The 20,575-nt window shown below is 42.0% G+C and overlaps 1 protein-coding gene across 1 annotated transcript in view; it reads right to left on the bottom strand.

The window, feature by feature from the left end:
- Positions 1-397: 397 nt before the first annotated feature.
- Positions 398-20,575, bottom strand: part of GLP1R (glucagon like peptide 1 receptor) — a 101,968-nt gene continuing 81,790 nt past the window's right edge. Inside the window, exons 9-13 of the mRNA XM_048843474.2 lie at positions 16,603-16,672; positions 15,745-15,833; positions 12,423-12,561; positions 11,491-11,532; positions 398-7,319 (exon numbers count right to left, since the gene is read on the bottom strand). Coding sequence (XP_048699431.1) covers positions 7,152-7,319; positions 11,491-11,532; positions 12,423-12,561; positions 15,745-15,833; positions 16,603-16,672 — 508 coding nt within the window. The 3' untranslated portion in view covers positions 398-7,151. The remainder of the gene's footprint in view (positions 7,320-11,490; positions 11,533-12,422; positions 12,562-15,744; positions 15,834-16,602; positions 16,673-20,575) is intronic.

The following is a 20,575-nucleotide window of genomic DNA, read 5'->3' as shown; positions in this document are numbered from 1 at the left end:
GAAAGAATTAAACACATACCAAGTAAAACATCTTTTCTGATTTGGACAGTCATCTGTTCAAAACACTAATTTAGATGCCCAGTCTGATTCTAGTGCGGGTCCTACTGTTCACCAGGTATTCTAATGGAGTAGCTGTTGCTATGAGGGCGATCAAGAAAGTTGCTAACACTGCAGAAGTAGAAGATGTTTTTTAGGCAGACTGCTTGAGGACATAAACTCTCAAATGATTTAGTATCCACTCCATAAAGGCTTTTCTGTTTCTTTGAGTGAATCATAACTTGTCACTTAAGTCTCCTTGAAAATATTCCACCAAGAACTGTAAAAAGTAGCCAGAAGAAACAAACCACACCCGTAACAACAGATTTATGTGTCAAGGGAATTACATTCCAAGGAGAAATAAGGAAACTACACATCCATTTAATGGGTACAGGGGGCATATATGGTCTACATATACATCTTCTATAGCTGCCTGTTTGTTTTTACATGCAAAGAAATCACATTCAAATACATATTAACATTTAAACATTCATGAAAGGAGTACATACTCTTTGTAGCAGCAGAAATAGGCAGAGTTTTCACTCACTAAAATTGCTATGTGTGCATTTAAAGTCTGGCTCCAAACACTTTGAAATAAATTATCACAGTGAGTGAGCATGTTGCTACAAGGCTCAAAAATACACATTCACAAATGCAGGTTAAAAAGATACTGCAAATTCTGAAGCATAGTTAGCAGTCAGACAGCAAAAGGATTTATTGAAGATGCTGATCAAATGTGTGAAAACTGTCTTCTAGGCCCTGTCTGAAAAATGTTTATTTTTTCCAAAGGCAGGATTGAATAAATTAGCCTAAATATTTTGACATGGTGGGTCACTGAGAACCAGGATTTTTTTTTAATCGTAATTTGTTTTACCAGCAGCTTCTCACAAAACTAACTTCATGTATCTGACCGCAGTGATTTTTTTTTTCTCTGAAAGATGATCTGCACAAGAGGTGAAGGATAGAGAACTTGTATTTTTCTTTACTACTTTATGGCAAATAAGAGGATGCTTGAAAGTTTCCTCCAAAATTAATTTTTCTTGTTTATGTTTTACCATAAAAGTATTAGGCATGCTTTCTGGTATTCCTGGGGTTTTTGGAGTGCTCCCTTTAATGGCAACAGGAAGAGAAGTGTCTGTGATACTTTCAACCCTTAATTGATGAAGCACATTTCTTCCAACTGTCTGTCATCCTTTTGCACTAAACACAAATCTCTGGACCCTTTCCAGTTTTGCTATGTATTTTTCAAGGCGGCTGACCAGCTCTTGAATTAGATCATGGCATTATAACATTTTTTACTACAATTTTTCTACCTACTCTGTAAATGTCCCAACTTTTTTTTTTAAATGGCTTCTGTACAATGTGCTCAAGTCTTCATTGAGCTGTCCATAATAATAGCCAAGTTTTGTCATGAGACATAACAGTTAAATTAGAACCCAGCCATGGCTGAGAGTAGGTAAATTATCCCTTTGACAAATGCAAGATACTGCACAGCTGATCATGAATTTTACCTATTGTGATGCTGCCCATTCACTGGTATCCTACAGCTTTGGCCTTCATGTCAATCCGTTCCTGTTTATCGAAGCACTTAAGCAAGCACTTTGTTGAATCAGAGCCTTTGTTAGGTCTCTAAGGTTCCTCACAGGGCTTTTAGAGTGGGTGATGAAAATAAGGCACGGTAGGCCTTCCATATGAGGAGAGATTCAAAACTAAACAATCCCCCACTTTTCAGAGAATTAAAATAAGAGGGGACATGACAGAGGTATACAGTAAGTAGAGTGGGTGCTTCTATTTACCCTTTCAATACAAGAGCAGTAACACAGAAAGGCAACAAATTTAAAACGGATAGTGAATAATTAATTTCTGACACTGATGCTCACAAGATACTATTGAGCTTTTATAGGAATAACCAATTACATTGGATAAGATTTTAAAAAAAGGTTTATATATCCTATTACCACATGATGTAAGCTAATACCTATGTGAAAGAAATTAGGAAGGGCTAGATTCACAAAGGTATAGTTAAGTGCCTAAATGGGAGACTTAGGTGCCTAAGGCCCAGTTTTGGTTCCAGTGCAAGCCACCAACACTGGCATACCTTCATTAGGTGCCTAAGGAACTTCTAACATGTACATACCAAAAGGTTCAGCCTCAGGGTGGGTATACTGCTGCTTCCTTCTAGGTGTCCAGATGCCTAACTCCCCAGCTAAGCACCAGAACAATTTACAAACCAAGGCAGGCAAATATCTGGCCAAATTAGTCGCATGCAGGGCCTGATTCAGTACATGTGCCAGAAGCTGCCTACCAGATCAGGTCCCATTCAGAATCTGAACAGGAAGAGCAGCCAAACTTATAACTTTTAGCCCAGTGGTTAGCATACTAACCTGGTATGTGGGAGACTCAGATTCAATTCCTCATCTGCTTGAAATAAAGAAAGCATTTAAATACGGGATCTCCCACACCTCTCAGGAGAATGCCCTAGTCAACTGAGCTAGGCTATATTCCAGTGTAGTGGGGTGAGGAAAAAGGGGATACAGATCCCTTGATTTCTTTGGTGGAAGCTGTTTCACTATGGATAAAGAATGTCATTGGAGTGGAGGGACTAGACTTTGGGTCTTCTACCACCTTAGGTGGATGTCTTAATTGCCAGGATACAGAGTCATTCTTCCAAGCTCTCTCATCAATGACACTCATTTATCCCCAGCAGAACAGTTTTAACCAGAGACACCCTCCCTTGTCCCTACATGCCTGTCCCACAGCTAGTAGTTGGCTCATTCTCACAGGAAACACCTTAAGCACACCTAAACTGCCTGACTCCAGGAGAGGAGTTCTGCCTGTGGATCGCTAGCTGAGATAAGTGCCTCCCTGCAACCTAGACTTAGGTGCCTAAGAGTGAGAAGAGCAAGCGTTAGGCCACGCCCTTGTCATCAGCATCTATTAGATAGGCTGCTCCCTACCTGCTAACTTATTTATGAATTGCAGTCTGAGGTGCCTCTCTCACCCCATTCATTGTATAGCAAGCCTAAGCACCTAACTCTGCGAATCGCAGTGTCATTCCTACGTTTTTGTAGGCATCTAAAAGTAAGCTTTGTGAAGCTAACCTGAAGAAACTTCCCCTTTGGGGAAGTTATTCTTTAGTTGTTTGATATGAGGTTTCTTGCACTTTTATCTGGAGTATCTAGTATTGGCTTGTACTGGACCAGTGGTCTGATCTGACATAGTAATTCCTTTATCTTGACTAACCCAAACAATTGCATTACTGCAACATATTGTTACCACCTCTCTTTTTCAGCTCATGGGTGAATATATTAAACACAGGTCCGAACATGGAAACGTGTAGCATCCCACTGTTAACCTTTTATCATGGTGAAAATAGGGTCCATTCTCTTCTTTCAGGATGAGAATTCCCCATATGCATGTAAACAAATGTGTATTAATAAAGTACATACAAATTTGCATTATGTTAAAACGCATTTCAAAAATCTGTTAATCACAGGAAGTAACAGTCACTGTGTAAAGGGAGACAGTTGCAGCTCAACCTAAAACTTTTCTTGGAAATTTGCCATATTTTATTTTTTCACTGCATGGTTGTAGATGACTTAAATTACTGAATTATTTGGACATATAAAGAGAACTTATCAGCTATGGGTCTGAAACTTAAATATAGTTAAATCATAACAATTTGATTCATGTTCATTTATAAACTGCATGACAGGACTTGGTAAAATCTTCACCACAGTAGAGACCTCCACTTCCTTGAACTACTCCCACCTCAGGAAAAAGTCCAAGCAAATATATGGGCCTTCCAGCGTGTCCTGAGCTCAACAGACTCTGGTTTGCAGACAAGCAGAGGGAGAGAGAAAGCAGAGTCTAAGGGCTAGATTCACAAAGGACATAGGTGTCTAACTGCTACTTTAGGTCCCAATGGTATTCACAAACCAGCTGCTGTCTAAACTTGTAAGTGCCTAAATTCCCATAGTACCTACATTTCTACCGGTGAGCATGTGCAACCCCCCCCCCCCCCCCCCAATCATGACACAGCTGAAATGCTTGACACTCTGGCTCATGCCTAATTCTGGTGGGATTCTCAAATTAGGTGCATGCCTACCAGTTGTTCAGGCCTTGCATAAAAAAGAGTCAACAGTTCAAAGCATTGTTGTGGCTGCCAGGCATATTTGTGTGTCATTATACTAAACAGACCAATGGACAAGGAGGTGGGAGACCCAGCTCTGAATCCCTGTTCTGCCTGATTGATTTGAAGCAAGGACTTGAATGCAGGTCTCCAATTTTGTAGGTACGTGTCCTAACCACAAGGCTGTTGGATATCCTGGGATAGGTCTCTCTCAATCTCTCCTGCTGAAGCTGTTCCATTTCATATTATTAATTAAATATTTATTGGAACAGAGTCTTAAAGCAGACTCTCCTATATGCCAGGAACATGGCTTAACCAACCTACAAATTCATTCTCTCACTTTTTCTTCCTCTCTGGCTCAATGAATATTTGAGTATTTATACACAGTGGAACCTCTTCAACCAGAGAGACAGAGGGTATGTCTACCCTAAAAACTTAAGTCAACCTATATTAGGTCGACTTACAACCACCTCAGTAATTACTGCAGTGGTGCACACTGCAAGTCCTCACCAGGAGCATTTTCATCGGCCTAAGAGGGCCAGTGCAGGGAGCTGAAAGCCTGGTCTCTCAGCTCCGCTGGCAGCTTCTTGCTGGGAGCCCAGCTACCCCACATGCTCCCAGGCTACTAATGGGCTGTGGGAGACCTAGAGTTGATTTCCCCCACCTGATGTGGAGTAGAATTTGAGTCTCCCACCCTGAGTACCCGAACCACTGAACTTGTCTTGTTGAAGCTGTTCCACTTTTTAAATAAATAGTCATTGAACCAAAGAGAAAATGACTCTGTAGCCCAGTGGCTAAGGCACTCTCCTGGGAAGTTGGAGACTCAGTCCACTCTGCCTAATTGTGGAACTTGAACCTGGGTCTCTAGCATCCTAGGAGCTCTAACCACTGCAATAAAGACTATGGGGGGGCTGGTTCTATTACTATTACTACTTTTCCCCTTGTGACTCTAGCTCAAAGATTGAGAAGGCCCTGCAGGACATTTACACCAGATAGGTATTAGGTTGAGTACCTTGGCTGAACTCCACTAGGAGTAAACAACATGAGAAGAGAGGGTAACTAGGAGTCAAAGTTTTGGTCTTAACCAATACAACCAAAGCTTATTTACACCCAAAGAGACAGAGAAATACCAATCCGAGTGGTATGTAGGGAGAGGAAGAGTATTTTGCGAGTAGTACAGTGTGAAATAAGTCATTAGACTATTTGAATCCTATAAACAGTAGGCCTGATCCTTTGGTCCTTACACAAAGTTCTCAGACTTCACTGGGCAGTTTGCCTGAATAAGGACCACAGGAGTAAGTCCTTTCACATTAAGGGCAGGTCTACACTACAAACTTGCATTGGTGGAGCTGCATCAGTGCTGTAGCACTTCTGGTGAAGATGCTCTAAGCCGATGGGAGAGACGTCTCCTGTCAGCTTAGTTACTCCACCTCTGTAAGAGGCAGTAGCTATGTCAGCAGGAGAAGATCTGCTGCTGACATAGTGCTGTCTACATAGGAGGGGTGGGGGGTTAAGGTTGTTATAATAAATACGTTGTTCAGAGGTTTGATATGCCTGAGCAAGGTAGTTATACTGAAGTGTGTAGTGTAGCTCTAGCCCAAGCAACTGGGGCAAGGGGTATATAGCTTCTCTTAATCTTCTTATGTAGGCTCTGCCCTTCACAGTGCTGAGCGCACTCAGCTCCTGTAGATTTCAGCAGGAGTTGAGAGCAGTTAGCACTTTGAGTGGTCCTCTGGACTGGATTCACTCATTTTTAGAAAAAAACTTTTGAGTTTACATAAATATTTCCTTTCATCTTGCAACATTGTAAATGGTGACATTTTAAAGGCTCATTAAGAGTATACATTTAAATAGCTCCAGCACAGAAGAGAAAGTACAGCAGGGAGCTGTCCTCAGTGCTAAAAGTGTAGTTACCAAATAAACTCAAAGAACAATATTTTAGTTCCTGGCATCATGAGAAAAGAGCCTTGAAGATACATCATGCCAAAAGAAAACAAACAAGGCAAGAGACAAGGAAATTGAGAGAGTACATGAGCGAACTCCAAGAATTCTGTTATTTCAAAGTGAAGAAAATTTTGCAAGATGTGTAATGGCCACAGTATAACTTTTGCATGTTTGTACACCCAAGAAACGGAGCATACCATCCACAGAAAACATCCACGGTCAGCCACTTACTCTGAGGTGCAACTCATTACTTCCATCCATATTAATATTTGTGCAACCAACTGACAGTGCAGAGTGCTGTGTAAAAGATTAATGTTCAGGTGTTACACTATCAGCGTTAACCCAAAGAACCCATACTCATTAATGGGAGGATAGGCCCCTGATATACAAAGAACATACTTCTCCAAATGAAGCTTAAAAAAAAATAATCAGTAGTGTGCACATTACTGTTTCTAGTTATAGGCTTTATGAATGCCCCATATTTGCCCCTTCGCATCAAGCAGTGAAGCAGACCTCCAACCTTGATTTAGGGATGCTCTTTCCATTTAACTGTTGTGGCCCAGTGACTGTGCCACAAAGAAATATGTTCAAACTCCACTAATGTCTCTTTCTAAAAATAGTGAATATCAGCCTCACCTTTCCCAGTAAAAGTACAAACATGGTTTATTGTCAATAGTCATGTTCTGTATTCTTGTAATTTAATCAGTGGATCTCAGCTCGCCCACCTACAATAATAAGCCATTGACCCTGTGGTTTGTGACTGGATCAATGCACTGCTTAAGTTTTGGACACCTGGAGGCCTCGTGTATTAACAGGAACAAACTCTTAAAACTTACTTTAGACATGCTCAATTTATCTTCTGATGTGTTGATTACATTAGCAGACTGCTTTCCTTAGAAAGCCTTGTCCAGCTGCCTCCAGCAACGAGCAATAGAAGGTTAAGTCTCTGGGTCCAGCAAACATTTTTAAGCTGCGTGCCTGGGTATTTGAGGGTCTTCAGGTGCCTCCTACAGTTCAGTTTGGGCAATCTGTAGCAATCCTAGCTGAATGTGGCTTGGCAAGTGGCAGCATAGACACTGCTGCCCACTGTGCCGCCACTGCTGAGGCTGTTGGCTGGACATTTCAGTGGTTTCATACTGCTGTCTCTCTGGACATAAAAGTGTTCCAGTCTCCAGCGTTCCCAGCTTTTCCGAAACTCTGTCTGAACCTTACACGAGCAAAGGAGGAAACAAAGGCATTTAATAAGGAAATAATCAAGTCTTGAAATAATCCCATTTTGGGACAGGAAAAAATATAACGTATCACACTGAAGGACACTGGCAAGGTTTTAAGGCTCCCTTATTATTGCTTCAAATAGTCTCCCTAATTACCTTATTGGTCCATCACACCATTATTTCATAGGCAAAATAATGACAGCACTTACTCTTATCTCTATAAATAAACCTGTTTATGCTACGCAGCCAGCACCAGCAAGCCTAGTCTATATTACCCTGCTCCAAGCAGTGCTCAGCTGCAGTTCTGAAACTGTTCTAAATATGGTCTGGCCCTGTCCTTACTTGCAGTTAGTTTTTAGCACCAATTCAGCAGCAACTGTTGCACATACCCATTGTCAGCAATGAATACACTTTCCTAATGCAAACACAGCCAAAGTGTCCACAGTCTTGTCTACCCTTAAAGCGCCGCTGTAGCGCTTAATGAAGACTACCTATGCTGATGGGAGAGCGTCTTGCTTGGTGTAGGTACCGCACCTCCCTGAGAGGCAGTAGCTATGTCGAAGGGAGAAGTCCATTGTCGACACAGAGAGTTTGGTAGGTATAACAATGTGGATTTTCCACACCCCTGAGCAATGTAGTTATACTGACGTAAGTTTGTATTGTAAACCAGGAGCTAACTTTCCATCCTTGTTTTATGACTGCAAACACTTAAAGATCTGAGGCTACATTCATCCCTGTGTAATTCCATTGATTTAAGTGGTATTACATCTTGGATGAATTTGGACCTTTGGATTTTCAACATGTTCATTCCACAAGGCAAAGAAATAGCAACTATTTACTTCAGCAAACAGCAGGCTCAAGAATTGCATCATAAAGGATAAATTCAATAGAAACCCTAATCTGAGTTTTGCGCTTCCAATAGGTTCTTGACAACAATAGCGAGTTAAAGAAAAATGCCAGTGATGAAAAATACCTTGACCGTGTCCTTCCAAACAGCATTACACCAGATATTGAAGGACATTATACAGTACCTTTGATTATGCACTGCAGTTAAGCATAAAAATCTATCTGCATAAAATAAACCATTGTGTCTAGTACCTTCATACATCAGTTAATTGTCATATCTTAAATAGAAGCATGGGACCAGAATATGGCACATCCAGATGTGGAAGCTTAGCATGCATGAAACCCGCCATCCCATGTCCACTGTAATGGACTAGTTTTGACTAGTGTGTCTGAATGAGTCATGTTGTCCTCTAGTGCCTGGGCCACAGAGAGGATAAGAAACCTACTAGAGGGGTTAGTTAAAAAAGAGTTGTTCTCTGAGGTACCAATTGCACGTTAACTGAGTTTTTGGAACAAAAAGGCAATGGTTCTGCTTCCAAATTCCTCAAAATAAAGCAGAGACACTGTTTAAGGAAAACTGATGGGGGTCTCAGAGACTTTAAGGTCAGAAGGGATCATTATGATCTTCTAGTCTGACCTCCTGCACAAGGCAGGCCACAGAATCTCACCCACCCACTCCTGTAAGAAACCTCTGACCTATGTCTGAGCTATTGAAGTCCTCAACTCGTGGTTTAAAGACTTCAAGGTGCAGAGAATCCTCCAGCAAGTGGCCCATGTCCCAAGCTGCAGAGGAAGGCAAAAAAACCCCAGGGCCTCTGCCAATCTGCCCTGAAGGAAAATTCCTTCCTGACCCCAAATATGGCGATTAGCTAAACTTTGAGCATGTGGGCAAGACTCACCAGCCAGACACCCAGGAAAGAATTCTCTGTTGCAACTCAGATCCCACCCTATCTAGTGTCCCATCACAGGCCATTGAGCATATTTACTGCTAATTGTCAAAGATCAATTAATTGCCAAAATTAGGCTATCCCATCATATCATCCCCTCCATAAATTTATCAAGCTTAGTTTTGGAGCCAGATATGTCTTTTGCCTTCACTGCTGCCCTTGGAAGGCTATTTCAGAACTTTACTCCTCTGATGGTTAGAAACCTTCATCTAATTTCAAGTCTAAACTTCCTGATGGCCAGTTTATTTCCATTATATAACAAATGGAAGAAAGGGGAAGTTGATAGTAATGAATAATAAATCAGAAGCTAGGAATTGTAGAAAATCGCTAAGGAAAGCAAAGAAACACAAGGAGAAATCTACGGTCAGCATTGTTAAAAACATCCTTCTTATAGTCCTTAAATATATTAGGAACAAAAAGAATCCTAACAATGATATTGGTCCATTACTAGATGAAAATGATGCAGAAAAGTATCAACAATGATGCAGAAGTGTTCAATAAATATTTCTGTTCTGTATTTGAGGGGAAAAACACAATGTGATCGTACCATATAACACTGTTTCAATTTCACTAGTAGCTCAGGAGGATGTTAAACAGCAGCTACTAAAGTTAGATATTTAAAAATCAGCAGGTGTAGATAACTACATCCAAGAGTTTTAAAAGAGCTGTCCGAGGAGCATGCTGGACCATTAATGCTGACTTTCAATAAGTTTTGGAACACTGGGTTCCAGAAGACTGGAAGAAAGCTCATGTGCCAATATTTAAAAAGGGTAAACAGGACGCTCCAGATAATTATAGGTCTGTCGGACTGACATTGATCCTGGGCAAGATAACGGGGCCGCTGATATGAGACTCAATTAATAAAAAATTAAAGGACAGTAATACAATTAATGCCAAGCAACATGGGGTTATGGAAAAGAGATCACATCAAACAGTACCTGTAATGTTATCAAAAAATATATGATTGATAAAAGTAACAGTGTCAATGTAATATATCAAGACTTCTGTAAAGTGTATGACTTGGTGCCACAAGACATTTTGATTAAAAAACTAGAACGATATAAAGTTAACAAGCCACATATTAAATGGATTAAAAATAGGCTAACTGATAAGTTTCAAAATGTCATTGTAAAAGGTGAATGACCATTGAATAGTTGTATTTCTAGGGGATCCTGCAGGAATTTGTTCTTGGCCCTATGCTATTTAACATTTTTCTCAATAATGTTGAGGAAAACAAAATCATCACTGCTAAAGTTTGCAGATGACACAAAAATTGGGAAAGCTGCAAATAATGAAGAGGACAGGTCACAGACGCAGAGCAATCTGGATTGCTTGGTGAGCTGGGTGCAAGCAAACAATGTGCATTTTAATATGTCTAAATGTAAAACTACACATCTAGGAACAAAGAATGTAGATCATACTTACAGGATGGGAGACACTATCCAGGGAAGCAGTGACTGAAAAAGATTTGGGGGTCATGGCAGATAATCAGCTGACCATGAGCTCCCCAGTGTGACATTGGTCAAACGGGCTAATGTGATCCTTGAATGCGTAAAAAGGAATCTCAAGTAGGTGTAGACAGGTTATATTTGGCACTGGTGCAACCACTGCTGGAATCCTGCATTCAGTTCTGGTGTCCACAACTTCAAGAAAGATACTGATGAATTCCGAGAAGAGCCACAAGAATGATTAAAGTATTAGAAAATGTTCTCCATAGTTACAGATTCAAGGAGCTCAATCTATGTAGCTTAACAAAGAGAAGGTTTAGGGGTGACTTGATTACAGTCTTTAAGTAACTACATGGGAAACAAATATTTAACAATGGGCTCTTCAACTGAGCAGAGACAAGTACAACACAGTCGAATGGCTGGCAGTTGAAGCTAGACAAATTCAGATTGGAAATAAGGCATACATTTTTAACAGTGACAGAAATTAACCACTGGAACAATTTACCAATGGTCGTGGTGGATTCACCATCACTGACAATTTTTAAACCAAGACTGGATGTTTTTTTAAAAGATCTGCTCTGGGAATTGTTTTAGGGGAAGTTCTATGGCCTGTGTTATACAGGGGTTCAGACTAGATGATCACAGTGGTCCCTTTTGGCCTTGGAATCTATGAAAAGGTTGAATCAAAGAAACTCGCAGGACTCTGCCTGAAGCTAACCCTGAATTATGCAGCCTGAATCCTTTCCCATAGTCTGTGTGATGAGAAATCACCCTCTAATTTCCTCCAGTGGGTCATTACTGTATGCAGGAACCCTAGAACAAACCTGAACTGATACAATTAATAGTTCGAGACCATTTTCGATTTCTTTTTCTGCAGTGGATGGTGATATGGCAAGCTGGAGCTGCTTTGGTGTCTCTCTTACCTCGTTGTTGATGAAGCAGTAGAGAATTGCCACCATGAGTCCCTGAAATCCACCAAGACAACAGAACAACAGTCAGAAAAACAGCCCACAGAAATGCTCCAAGTTTTGCTAGTCAAACCTGCAGGGGGAGGAGAATCTCATTCCAACATGGAATGCTCCATAGTTAGAGGAAGAAACAGAAAAGTGGATGAGAGTTTATTCCTCTCTGCTGAGAAAAATCTTGATGACATGACCCCAAACAGCTCCCACAGGACAAAAACGTTTTTAGGTTCTGCCAACCCTTGCGCCTTAAAACTCTGCCCTTTCCCTGACCATGGCCTATAATTACTCCATACATCAGCAATTCATGGGGACATTGAAATGCAGGCTGAAATGCCTGTGGGAAGTTTAGAAGAATAATGGTCACCCACCACAAATGGGGAAATTCCTATAAAAGAGGTCACGTGAGACAACAGCTGAAAAAGAATCATTACAGAATCCCCCATATCCTTTCTATCCATACTCCTTAACTACCTTCCCACATGCACAGTTATAGTCCTACAGATGTGCCTTTCAAGGGTCAGATTTCCAAAAAAGCATCGTAGAAGCCATATAATTTGCCCTGGGTGACACCATTATAGTTTCCCAGGAGACCATGGACAATTTTTGTTTTTAGGTTTTGCACATAAAACAGAAATTAACATGCAGATATAAGGGCCAGATCACTGCTGGAGATCTAGGAAGCACTAAAAAGGAGAGTGTGTGGCATGCCAGGACCAGGACTGGCCACCTGATTTTAGCACTCTGGCTACCCTACTTTTCCTAGGTTCATAATCCTCTAACATCAAGAGCTGAATTAGGAAAGAAATTTAGGGTACCTGCCATGAAAGAAACTGGTTTCCAGCAGCATTTAACATACAAACTGGGTTGAATGTGTGTTTCCTGGGTGTTACCTGGAAGGAGTTGAAGGACAGTTCACAAAAGAGCTTCACAAAGCGTAGCGTTCCTCTGGCGTGCTCATCAGTAACAAAGGCAAAGATGACCTCATGGGTCCCCAGCAGCGGGATCAGAGTCAATGTAGACTTGGCCAATCTAAAGTAATAAAGAAAGGGAAGTCATAGCAGGCAGTATAGCGGCTACTGATTTAGCACAGAAATCTGGAAGTTAGGACTCCTTAGTCTGTTTCTGACTCACGGAGTCATCGGGTGACCTCAGGCAAGTTATTTTACCACAGTGTGTCTGGAGTTTCCCCCATGGACAGCAGGGGGATGATGTTTCCACACGACAATATGGGGTTGTGAGGATTAATTCAATAATGTTTGCAAAGCACATTCAGATTGCTGGCTCAAAGGCACTGTAGGCATGCAGAATACTATAAATTCTATATACTATAAATTACTGTATAAAGTAATATACTATAGTATAGTATATTTATAGAATAGTAAATATACTATAAATTACTGTATAAAGAGGAGTGCTGACTACAGCGCTTCGAGATCACTGGACTGAAAGCGCCAGCAAAGGCCAAAGGATTATTGAGTATTCCTTAGCACTTACATAGCACATTACATCTTCAAAAACACTATAACTGTAAGTCACTGAGCTTTGTCAAATGAGAGACGTGAACGTAAAGTAAAAGGGAATGATTGCTGATGTTTTCAAGGCAAGCTCCAAAGATCAGGGACCTGGGTAGTGAGGGCAAAACCCAGTGCAAGAGCAATGAGCAGAGATATGAATACACAGGAGGAGAAGAATGCTTCCCAAAACAAAGGTTCTTAACACTGATGAGAGGAGTAAGGCACTGAGCAACACAACCTGGTAATGAAAGATGCCAGATCCCTAAGATGGGAATTCCTAGGCTGCCTGGGGCCAGAGAACCTGCTAACATGTTATCAGCATCTCGTGAGGAATTGTCATTTGCAGACAAGATGCAAGTTGTTCCTCCAGTAAATGGGAAGCAGAGGCTCCAATGGAGTCTCAAGGCTCTCAAAGTCTACTGAATGCAGGCTCTTGATTAGCTTGGCACCCTAGATGCTGTGTTTCAAAGTGATATGCAAGCAGAGAGATGGAGAACCAAAGCAGCTATTTACATCAGTGTGCACTTACAGGCAAGTGGGAGATGCAGGATCACCAATGGACCTAGGCAGGGGATTCCATGGAGTGGCTGAGAGGGTGGTTTAAAAAGGAAATCTGGCAGCCACACTTGCCTTGCAATTAGTGCTCTCCATTGCCACCTGAGGAAGCCAGGGTCAGCCTCTTGCTTCCTCATATAGCAGAAGCTCAACTTGCTCTGGGGACACTCATGGGGGAAAGGGAGAGGCACCTCGTGTGGCTGTGCAGAGCCCCTCTGGTTGGCATATCAACAGTGCTAATGGGTTCAGAAGGGAGTCCCAACATGGCTCTACTCAGAAGGTCTTGCAAAAGTGGGAGAAATACCCTTGTGGGGAATAAAGGGCCAGTCTCCCAAGATAAAATTCTCAGAGGCAGGCAAGAAGTTTCCCAACAACCTCAGCTCCTCCACACAGGAAAAGGGATTTGGTGCCATCAAGATCTCCATCAACAAGAGAGAAAGTACTGAGAGGGATAAGGAGAACCTATCCTGCCTGACACCAGCACAGATCGGCTCAATTGCTTTCCAAATACTCTTGAATCTAATCCAGTGCATTTCTAGGGCACCTAGCATTGGTGTATTTAACTACCAAACAACAGCTATAAAGAACACAGCAAAAGCTCGAGACCTTTCGAACTGCATCAATGCCTTTCACTCCCTCCCCACCTCCTCAGGAAACATCAGAAAGGAGAAGTTACCACTAACTTCTTGGAGAAGAGTGGAGAGGAATCCCTGGCCTCCAGTTTTGTTCTCATCACAGGAGCCAGCCTGATCTTTCTAGGCTCTTGGAGTGAAGATGGAACTTTTCAGGGCTCCCACCTAACAACTGTCAATGCCCTTCGAGCTGCAGGGATAGGCTACAGGACTTCAGTATTTCTGGGTGAAAAGGAGAGGATCTTTTGCCAGGCAAGTCTTCTCCTGTTAGAGTGAAACTCTGCTTATAGTGAAGCTTTTTGGGGTGTGTTGCCACAAAACCAACCACCACTCAGAGAGGGCTCCACTGTATCAAAGTTCAAGATTCATAAACCTCCCTATCATGGAGGGTCACAGAGGTTGTGATAGCGAGAGATAAAGTGGACCCATGTCCATCTTATCTCTCTCAACCCTCCAAAAGGAGCCCCCTTCTCCCATGCTGAGCACCAAATACCCATTAGACAGCCATTATTTCATGTGCAAAGACAGGCAGAGATTAGCGATTGCTATGGTGAATTTGTTATAACAGACAGAACAAAATGTGATTAACAATGGCAAGGTTTTAATGTTCCCTTGGTCCTAGACTTAGCTACCCATCATATCAACATTTAGAGAGTCCTCTGTAAGTGGAGGTGAGGGTCTTACGTTAAGGTGTCTGTGACATACCAGAGCAAATCCAGACTAGTGGGTCCTTGTTTTGGGCCCTTGAATCAAGGCATCATACTGTTCCACCAAAACATGACGACAGTGGGTCACAGGGTATTGTGATGACCCAAGCTGTCATGCACCAATGCAGTGTCACAATATGCACAGCATTAGGTGGGACAACTTTGTGTGTCGACCAAGATTCATCTGGGGGAAGGATCTTAAAGCCCCAAAGACAGAGAAATCAAGGGATGAAGAATATGCCCATGAATGTTGGTGGTGTGAACAGCTGTCTAGGTGAGCCACGAACAGTCCACATGCAACGAAGTCTGCAAGGTAAAAATTAAACTCATGCAGTAAGCCTCACATACTGTACCAGACAAAGAGTCACACAAATATGCTCAGAAAACTTAGGACACATAGGTCATGATAAGAGAGCACAGTAACTAGTGGAGATGGGAAGTAAGAGCAGTGATGGAAACAAGGACAACAGTGTTTTTCTCCCTGTTTCTTAAAAATAATTGCCTAATGGATTTTTTGTTTCAGTGCTCATGGTAAATTCTGGATTGACAGCCCCAGAAGACCAAGACCTCCATTTAATCCATAGAACAGGTACAACAAAGGCATTGATAGGGCAGGTTTACCATAAGCTCTGTACCCACCAGCGGGCTTCATCTGTGGTCAGTTGTTCTGGACTATCAGTTATGTGCAATGCCTCCTGCATACCACCCAGTGCCTGAAATCTTTAATCTCCTATGGCACGCCACTCCTGCTTGTGTCTCCCTTTTCAAAGGGCACAGCAAGTGCTAGCTCACCAAATAACTTACCTGCATTTTGTATCAGTTTTGCACATCAGATTTGCTTGCAGCTTGGAAATGATGATGCATATAACTCTGATAAAGATCAGGAAATTCACCTGGAGAAAAGAAAGAAGTAGCTGATATAATCATCAGGAAGTATATTTGCAAGACAAAACATATGGATGAACATATATTGTGTCAAGGTGTCTATAGACAGGGCCCTGTGTATTCCACGTTTCTGCAGCTGCAGAATTTGCTATGGAATTCAGCTCTTGCCACAGAATCATGCTCCAGAATCTGTTTCTAGCTTTTACGATTGGATAGTTCACTTTTAATAGGTAAATTGAGCATAAATCAAAGAGGTGATGCCTGCCTGAGTCTGCAGACAACTGGAATCAGGAGTCCTGAGTAGAATAAATGGTCCTATTCATCCCAATTGGTGCCCTGTGGTCTCCACAATTCTGTGACTCAGGAATCTAGCATTTTTTTAAAATACAATGGAATTTGTCATTTTGCTGTAGCCAGGTGTCTGGCATTGTTTTTTCTGCCAGAAACAGAATTGATTTCACATGATCATGTTTCTGAACTCAAGTGAGGACCAGGAACTCCCCAGTTTTCCTATAGGACAGTGGCCATCACCATTACATCTTTCATACGGACTCTCACATTCTGTCTCTACCATTAATTCATCCACCATGCAATCTCTCAGCTTTGGCTCCCAAACTCTCCTTGTAGTTTTCTCCCCATTATTACATGTGAAGAGCAGAGCTGCTGTATGATAGCTTTGTTAAGCAAAAGTATATTCTCCAGCATTGACTGCTCTGGTCTCTCCATCTGTCTCATTACATGTATGCTGAATCCCTGTATCTGCTCCTGGTCACTCACCCCAATGGCGATTAGAATGGGCAGTCTGATGATCAGCCAGTAATTCATGTTTTGGTTTCTGGTCCAGCAACTGGGGAGGCAGCAGAGAGGTGAAACACAAAACAAAAAGCTAAGACTATGCATGAAGTCTCTCCTCTCTCATCACGCGTCTCGGCAATGCAGATGATGAGAACTAGATACCAGAAAAGCACATCATGCTGACATGGAAACAGATGCTGCTACTTGTGGTTTTTAGAAACATTTGAATGCCTCATTCTAAATTACAGCACCCAACTGGATGCTGTTAGCCTGTCTCTCTTGCAATCTGATGACTAATCCCCCTACATAATTTTCTGTCATTGTGAAGATTTACAGAATTGAATCAACGGTCCAAATATGACATCTGGCTGAGCAAGAATTCGTTAAAAATCAAATATTTTGCCCACATGGTAACTACCCTAATCTTTCTATTCAACTTTTTTTATTAAATCTTATAAGTGCCGAAGTCAAATCTTGTTACTTGGCTGTTTATGAATATCCTATAGAACAGCGTTTCTCAAACTGGGATCCACAGGCTCTGCTGATCAACTCCTCTCCCTCCCTCAACTCCTTCTCCTCCTCCTTCTATCTCCCAGAGGCTACTGAAGCCAAACAGAGATTTTAGGCACTAACAGTCCAATGGCACAGCGGGGCTAAGGCAGGCTTCCTGCCTGCCCTGGCTCTGCATGGCTCCCAGAAGAGACCGGCACATCCCTGCAGCCCTTTGGGGGGGGGTGTCTCTGTGCACTGCCTGCACCCCAAGTGCCAACTCCACAGCTCCCATTGGCCAGGAATAGCAGCCAATGGGAGCTGCAGGAGCGGTGCCTGTGGGCAGGGGCAGTGTGCGGAAACCCCTTGAACACCCCCGCCTAGGAACCGCTGCCAGATAGATGTGCTGGTGGCTTTCGGAAGCTGCCCAAGGTAAGCGCCACCCAGCCAGAACCCACACCCCAACCCCCTGCCCAGAGCTCACACCCAAACTCCCTCCTAGAGCCCGCACCGCACATCCCATCCCTTACCCAAACTCCCTCCCAGAGCCCACATCCTGTCCCTCACCCAACCCCCTGCCCCAGGCTGGTGAAAGTAAGTGAGGGTGGGTGAGAGAAAGTGACGGAGGGAGGGGGGATGGAGTGAGGGCGGGGCCTGGGGCTGAGCATAGGTGGGGGACTTGGGGGTCCCTGAAAAAATTTAAATAAAAATGTGGGCCTTCGGGTTGCTAAAGTTTGAGAATTGCTGCTATAGAAGGGAACTGCATTGCGTTGGTCAGATTTCCAGCCTCTCTCTCACTTTCCCCCCACTCAGTGTTAAGATTAAGCATCTATATTTTAAAAGCACCTGTTCACTCACTCCAACTTGGGCTATTTAACGGAGATCAGGAAAAAGGGCATATCCAGTTCTTTCAATATGTATGTAGGTTTCAGTCCCAAAGAAATTTTAAAGAAAAAGTTATGAGCAAGTAGCATACAGGATTCCTAACATTTGCATAAACTGGAATTAATAACTTTATTAATCTCCTATCAAACCATTCAACATTATTCAAAGGCACCAGTTCTTATCAAACCCAACAGATGAAAATACGGTGTTAACAGGAGAACCACTTCACTGGCATGAGTGACTGGGAACCAACTTCATGTAGCCTTTAAAATTAATTTTATGTGGATACTTCTGAGACATGACTAGAAGCAGTTTTAATTTCTCTGAGTAGCTGCAGTAGAAACAGAGACAATTTTTAAAGTTCCTAGTGATGACAAAGACTGAGAAATGGTTCTTTACATTAGCTCTGCTACATTTATACATGCATTAATTGGTTTCCACAGCACAGATCAGCTTTAACTATTTTTAATTTTATACAACACCATTACAATGCAATTCGTGTACCAGCACAATTAAAGTGTCCAAAAAATAAAACTGACATCGGTACGTGATTTCTTGTCTATTTGTACTTTCTGGAGTTGTTACAGTAATAGAAACATCACCATCTATTGTGACCTGGATCTATTCACTGGCAACTGAGTATGCTCACTGCCTCTCAGACCATGTTTAGCAATTCCCAGAATTCGGTCCCTAGTGGGGAAGTCATCCAACTAACCAAATACCGCTGTAAAAACTCTGCTTTTTCATCCCAAGTTTGTATTCCTTTAAAAAAAAAAAATCATCTTCGGTGCACTTCTGTCTTGGTTTGGTGCAACTGAACAGTCTGATTTAAAAAAAAAGCTGCAAACCAGTCCCTGCATTTTGCATCTGCAATTAACTGATAGTGCAGACGTGAGTGTGGGGGATGAATGTTAGTACCAGACTTGTGGGTGCATTCCTATAACTAAGAAACATAATCTGTCTTCACTTCCACCCATATATAATTGGACCGACAAAAATGGAGAGATAGATTTTAAAGAACTGGGGAGCTGAAAAGGTCTTCTTGTAATACATCAATTCTTTTTAATGAATGGCAGTTTTTAGGGGAACTTCACAGTTGAAGCCACAATTGTGGCAATCCTGGTCAGGCAGGAAGGAGACAGTTTGCAAGTAGACAACCTGTCCTTGCAGGCTACAATCCTTGATTCTGAGTGGTTACATTCTCAGGATTGCCTAGAACATTGAGCCATTGTAGCCCTGACCTTATTTATTTCTAGTTATGCCTCATAACTGGGGAGATAGTTGAGTCACAAATGAAATTTACAGCCTTCTGCACATCCACAGCGGCAGCACTATGGCAAATGGCATGAAAGATATCCCTAGACGCACTAACAAATGCCATCCCGAGGCCCGAGGCATAGAAATCTTGCCCTTCAGAGAGGAAACTGCACAAGGTGATTTATTACAGTATTTTACAAATATTTATACAAGATTTAGAAAACCTAATAAGATGCAAAATTGCCCCTTTTAGGGTCTGCTGAAGGCAGCAAGAAACAGTTTTCTTTAATAGAAATCATAAGTCAGCTCTGAGCACTGCATAATGCAGAAGGCTGAGGGAGAGCATTTTGAATACATTTTCCACACCAACGGAAAGATAGGCCTGTGGAGCGCCGACTGTTCAAGTTCTCTAAAGCTATAGTGATCATCTGGACAAAACTTGCAACAGATAAGCCAAGGTCTTACTTATTACAGAATATAGTTGAGACAGACCTGGACAGAACAGTCAGAAAACCCTAGGATTATTTTAGCCTGGAAAGAAGACTTGAGCAAACCATTTTGTATTATGAAAGACACAAATAAAAACTGATTCCTGATATCCCTTCCTTTGATTACTCTGTCAAGGGGAGAGTTGATACAATGTTGGGCCCAACTACAGTGAATTTTCACACCATATTGGTACCTCGCTAGCAAAGGACTGTGTTTAAACAGGGTTTTCTAGGAAGGTGCCAGCAGGGTGTGTACGCTGAGTGGCAACAGGGCCCAATGGGTGGTAAACAGAATAAAAAATAAATAACGTAGAATTGTTTATCAGTGCAAAGGATGTTGGCCATGCATTACATTATTTCCATGCTCCCAGCCAGTCCCTATTAGAGGAAAGCTGCTACTAGCCTGTTGCTAGAAATAATTTTTGGTAAGATTAAATGATGCCACTGATTTTTCAAATCAGCCACTATGGTGAAAGTTAACAGAAAACAAGTATTTCAAGTTCTACAGCATTTCCTTATGCAATGCAGTCAACCTGTGCAATCCTCTGCAATGCAAGGACAGCCAGACAGAGAACATGGCTGTATTTTATAAAGGACTGAATAATGGAAGCTAAGAAAAGAATGGATAATCAGATCTCTGCTGCAAGGCATAAGACGATCACAACAAGGGTCAGGAAGGAATAACACAAACAGAGAACATTGTGGGAGGTTTTTGTCTTCCTCTGAAGAATCCTGGAGAGGCTACTGCCAGAGGCAGACTATCAAAGATAGTCTGATAAGGTATGACAACCTCTACAACAGATATGGTAGCTGCTGAAAAAGAGATACAAATGTAC

The sequence above is a fragment of the Caretta caretta genome, chromosome 3, assembly GCF_965140235.1.
Source record: "Caretta caretta isolate rCarCar2 chromosome 3, rCarCar1.hap1, whole genome shotgun sequence".
Lineage (NCBI taxonomy): Eukaryota > Metazoa > Chordata > Testudines > Cheloniidae > Caretta > Caretta caretta.
Note: the sequence above shows the minus strand (reverse complement) of the source record. Positions and strands in the feature narration are given on the sequence as shown.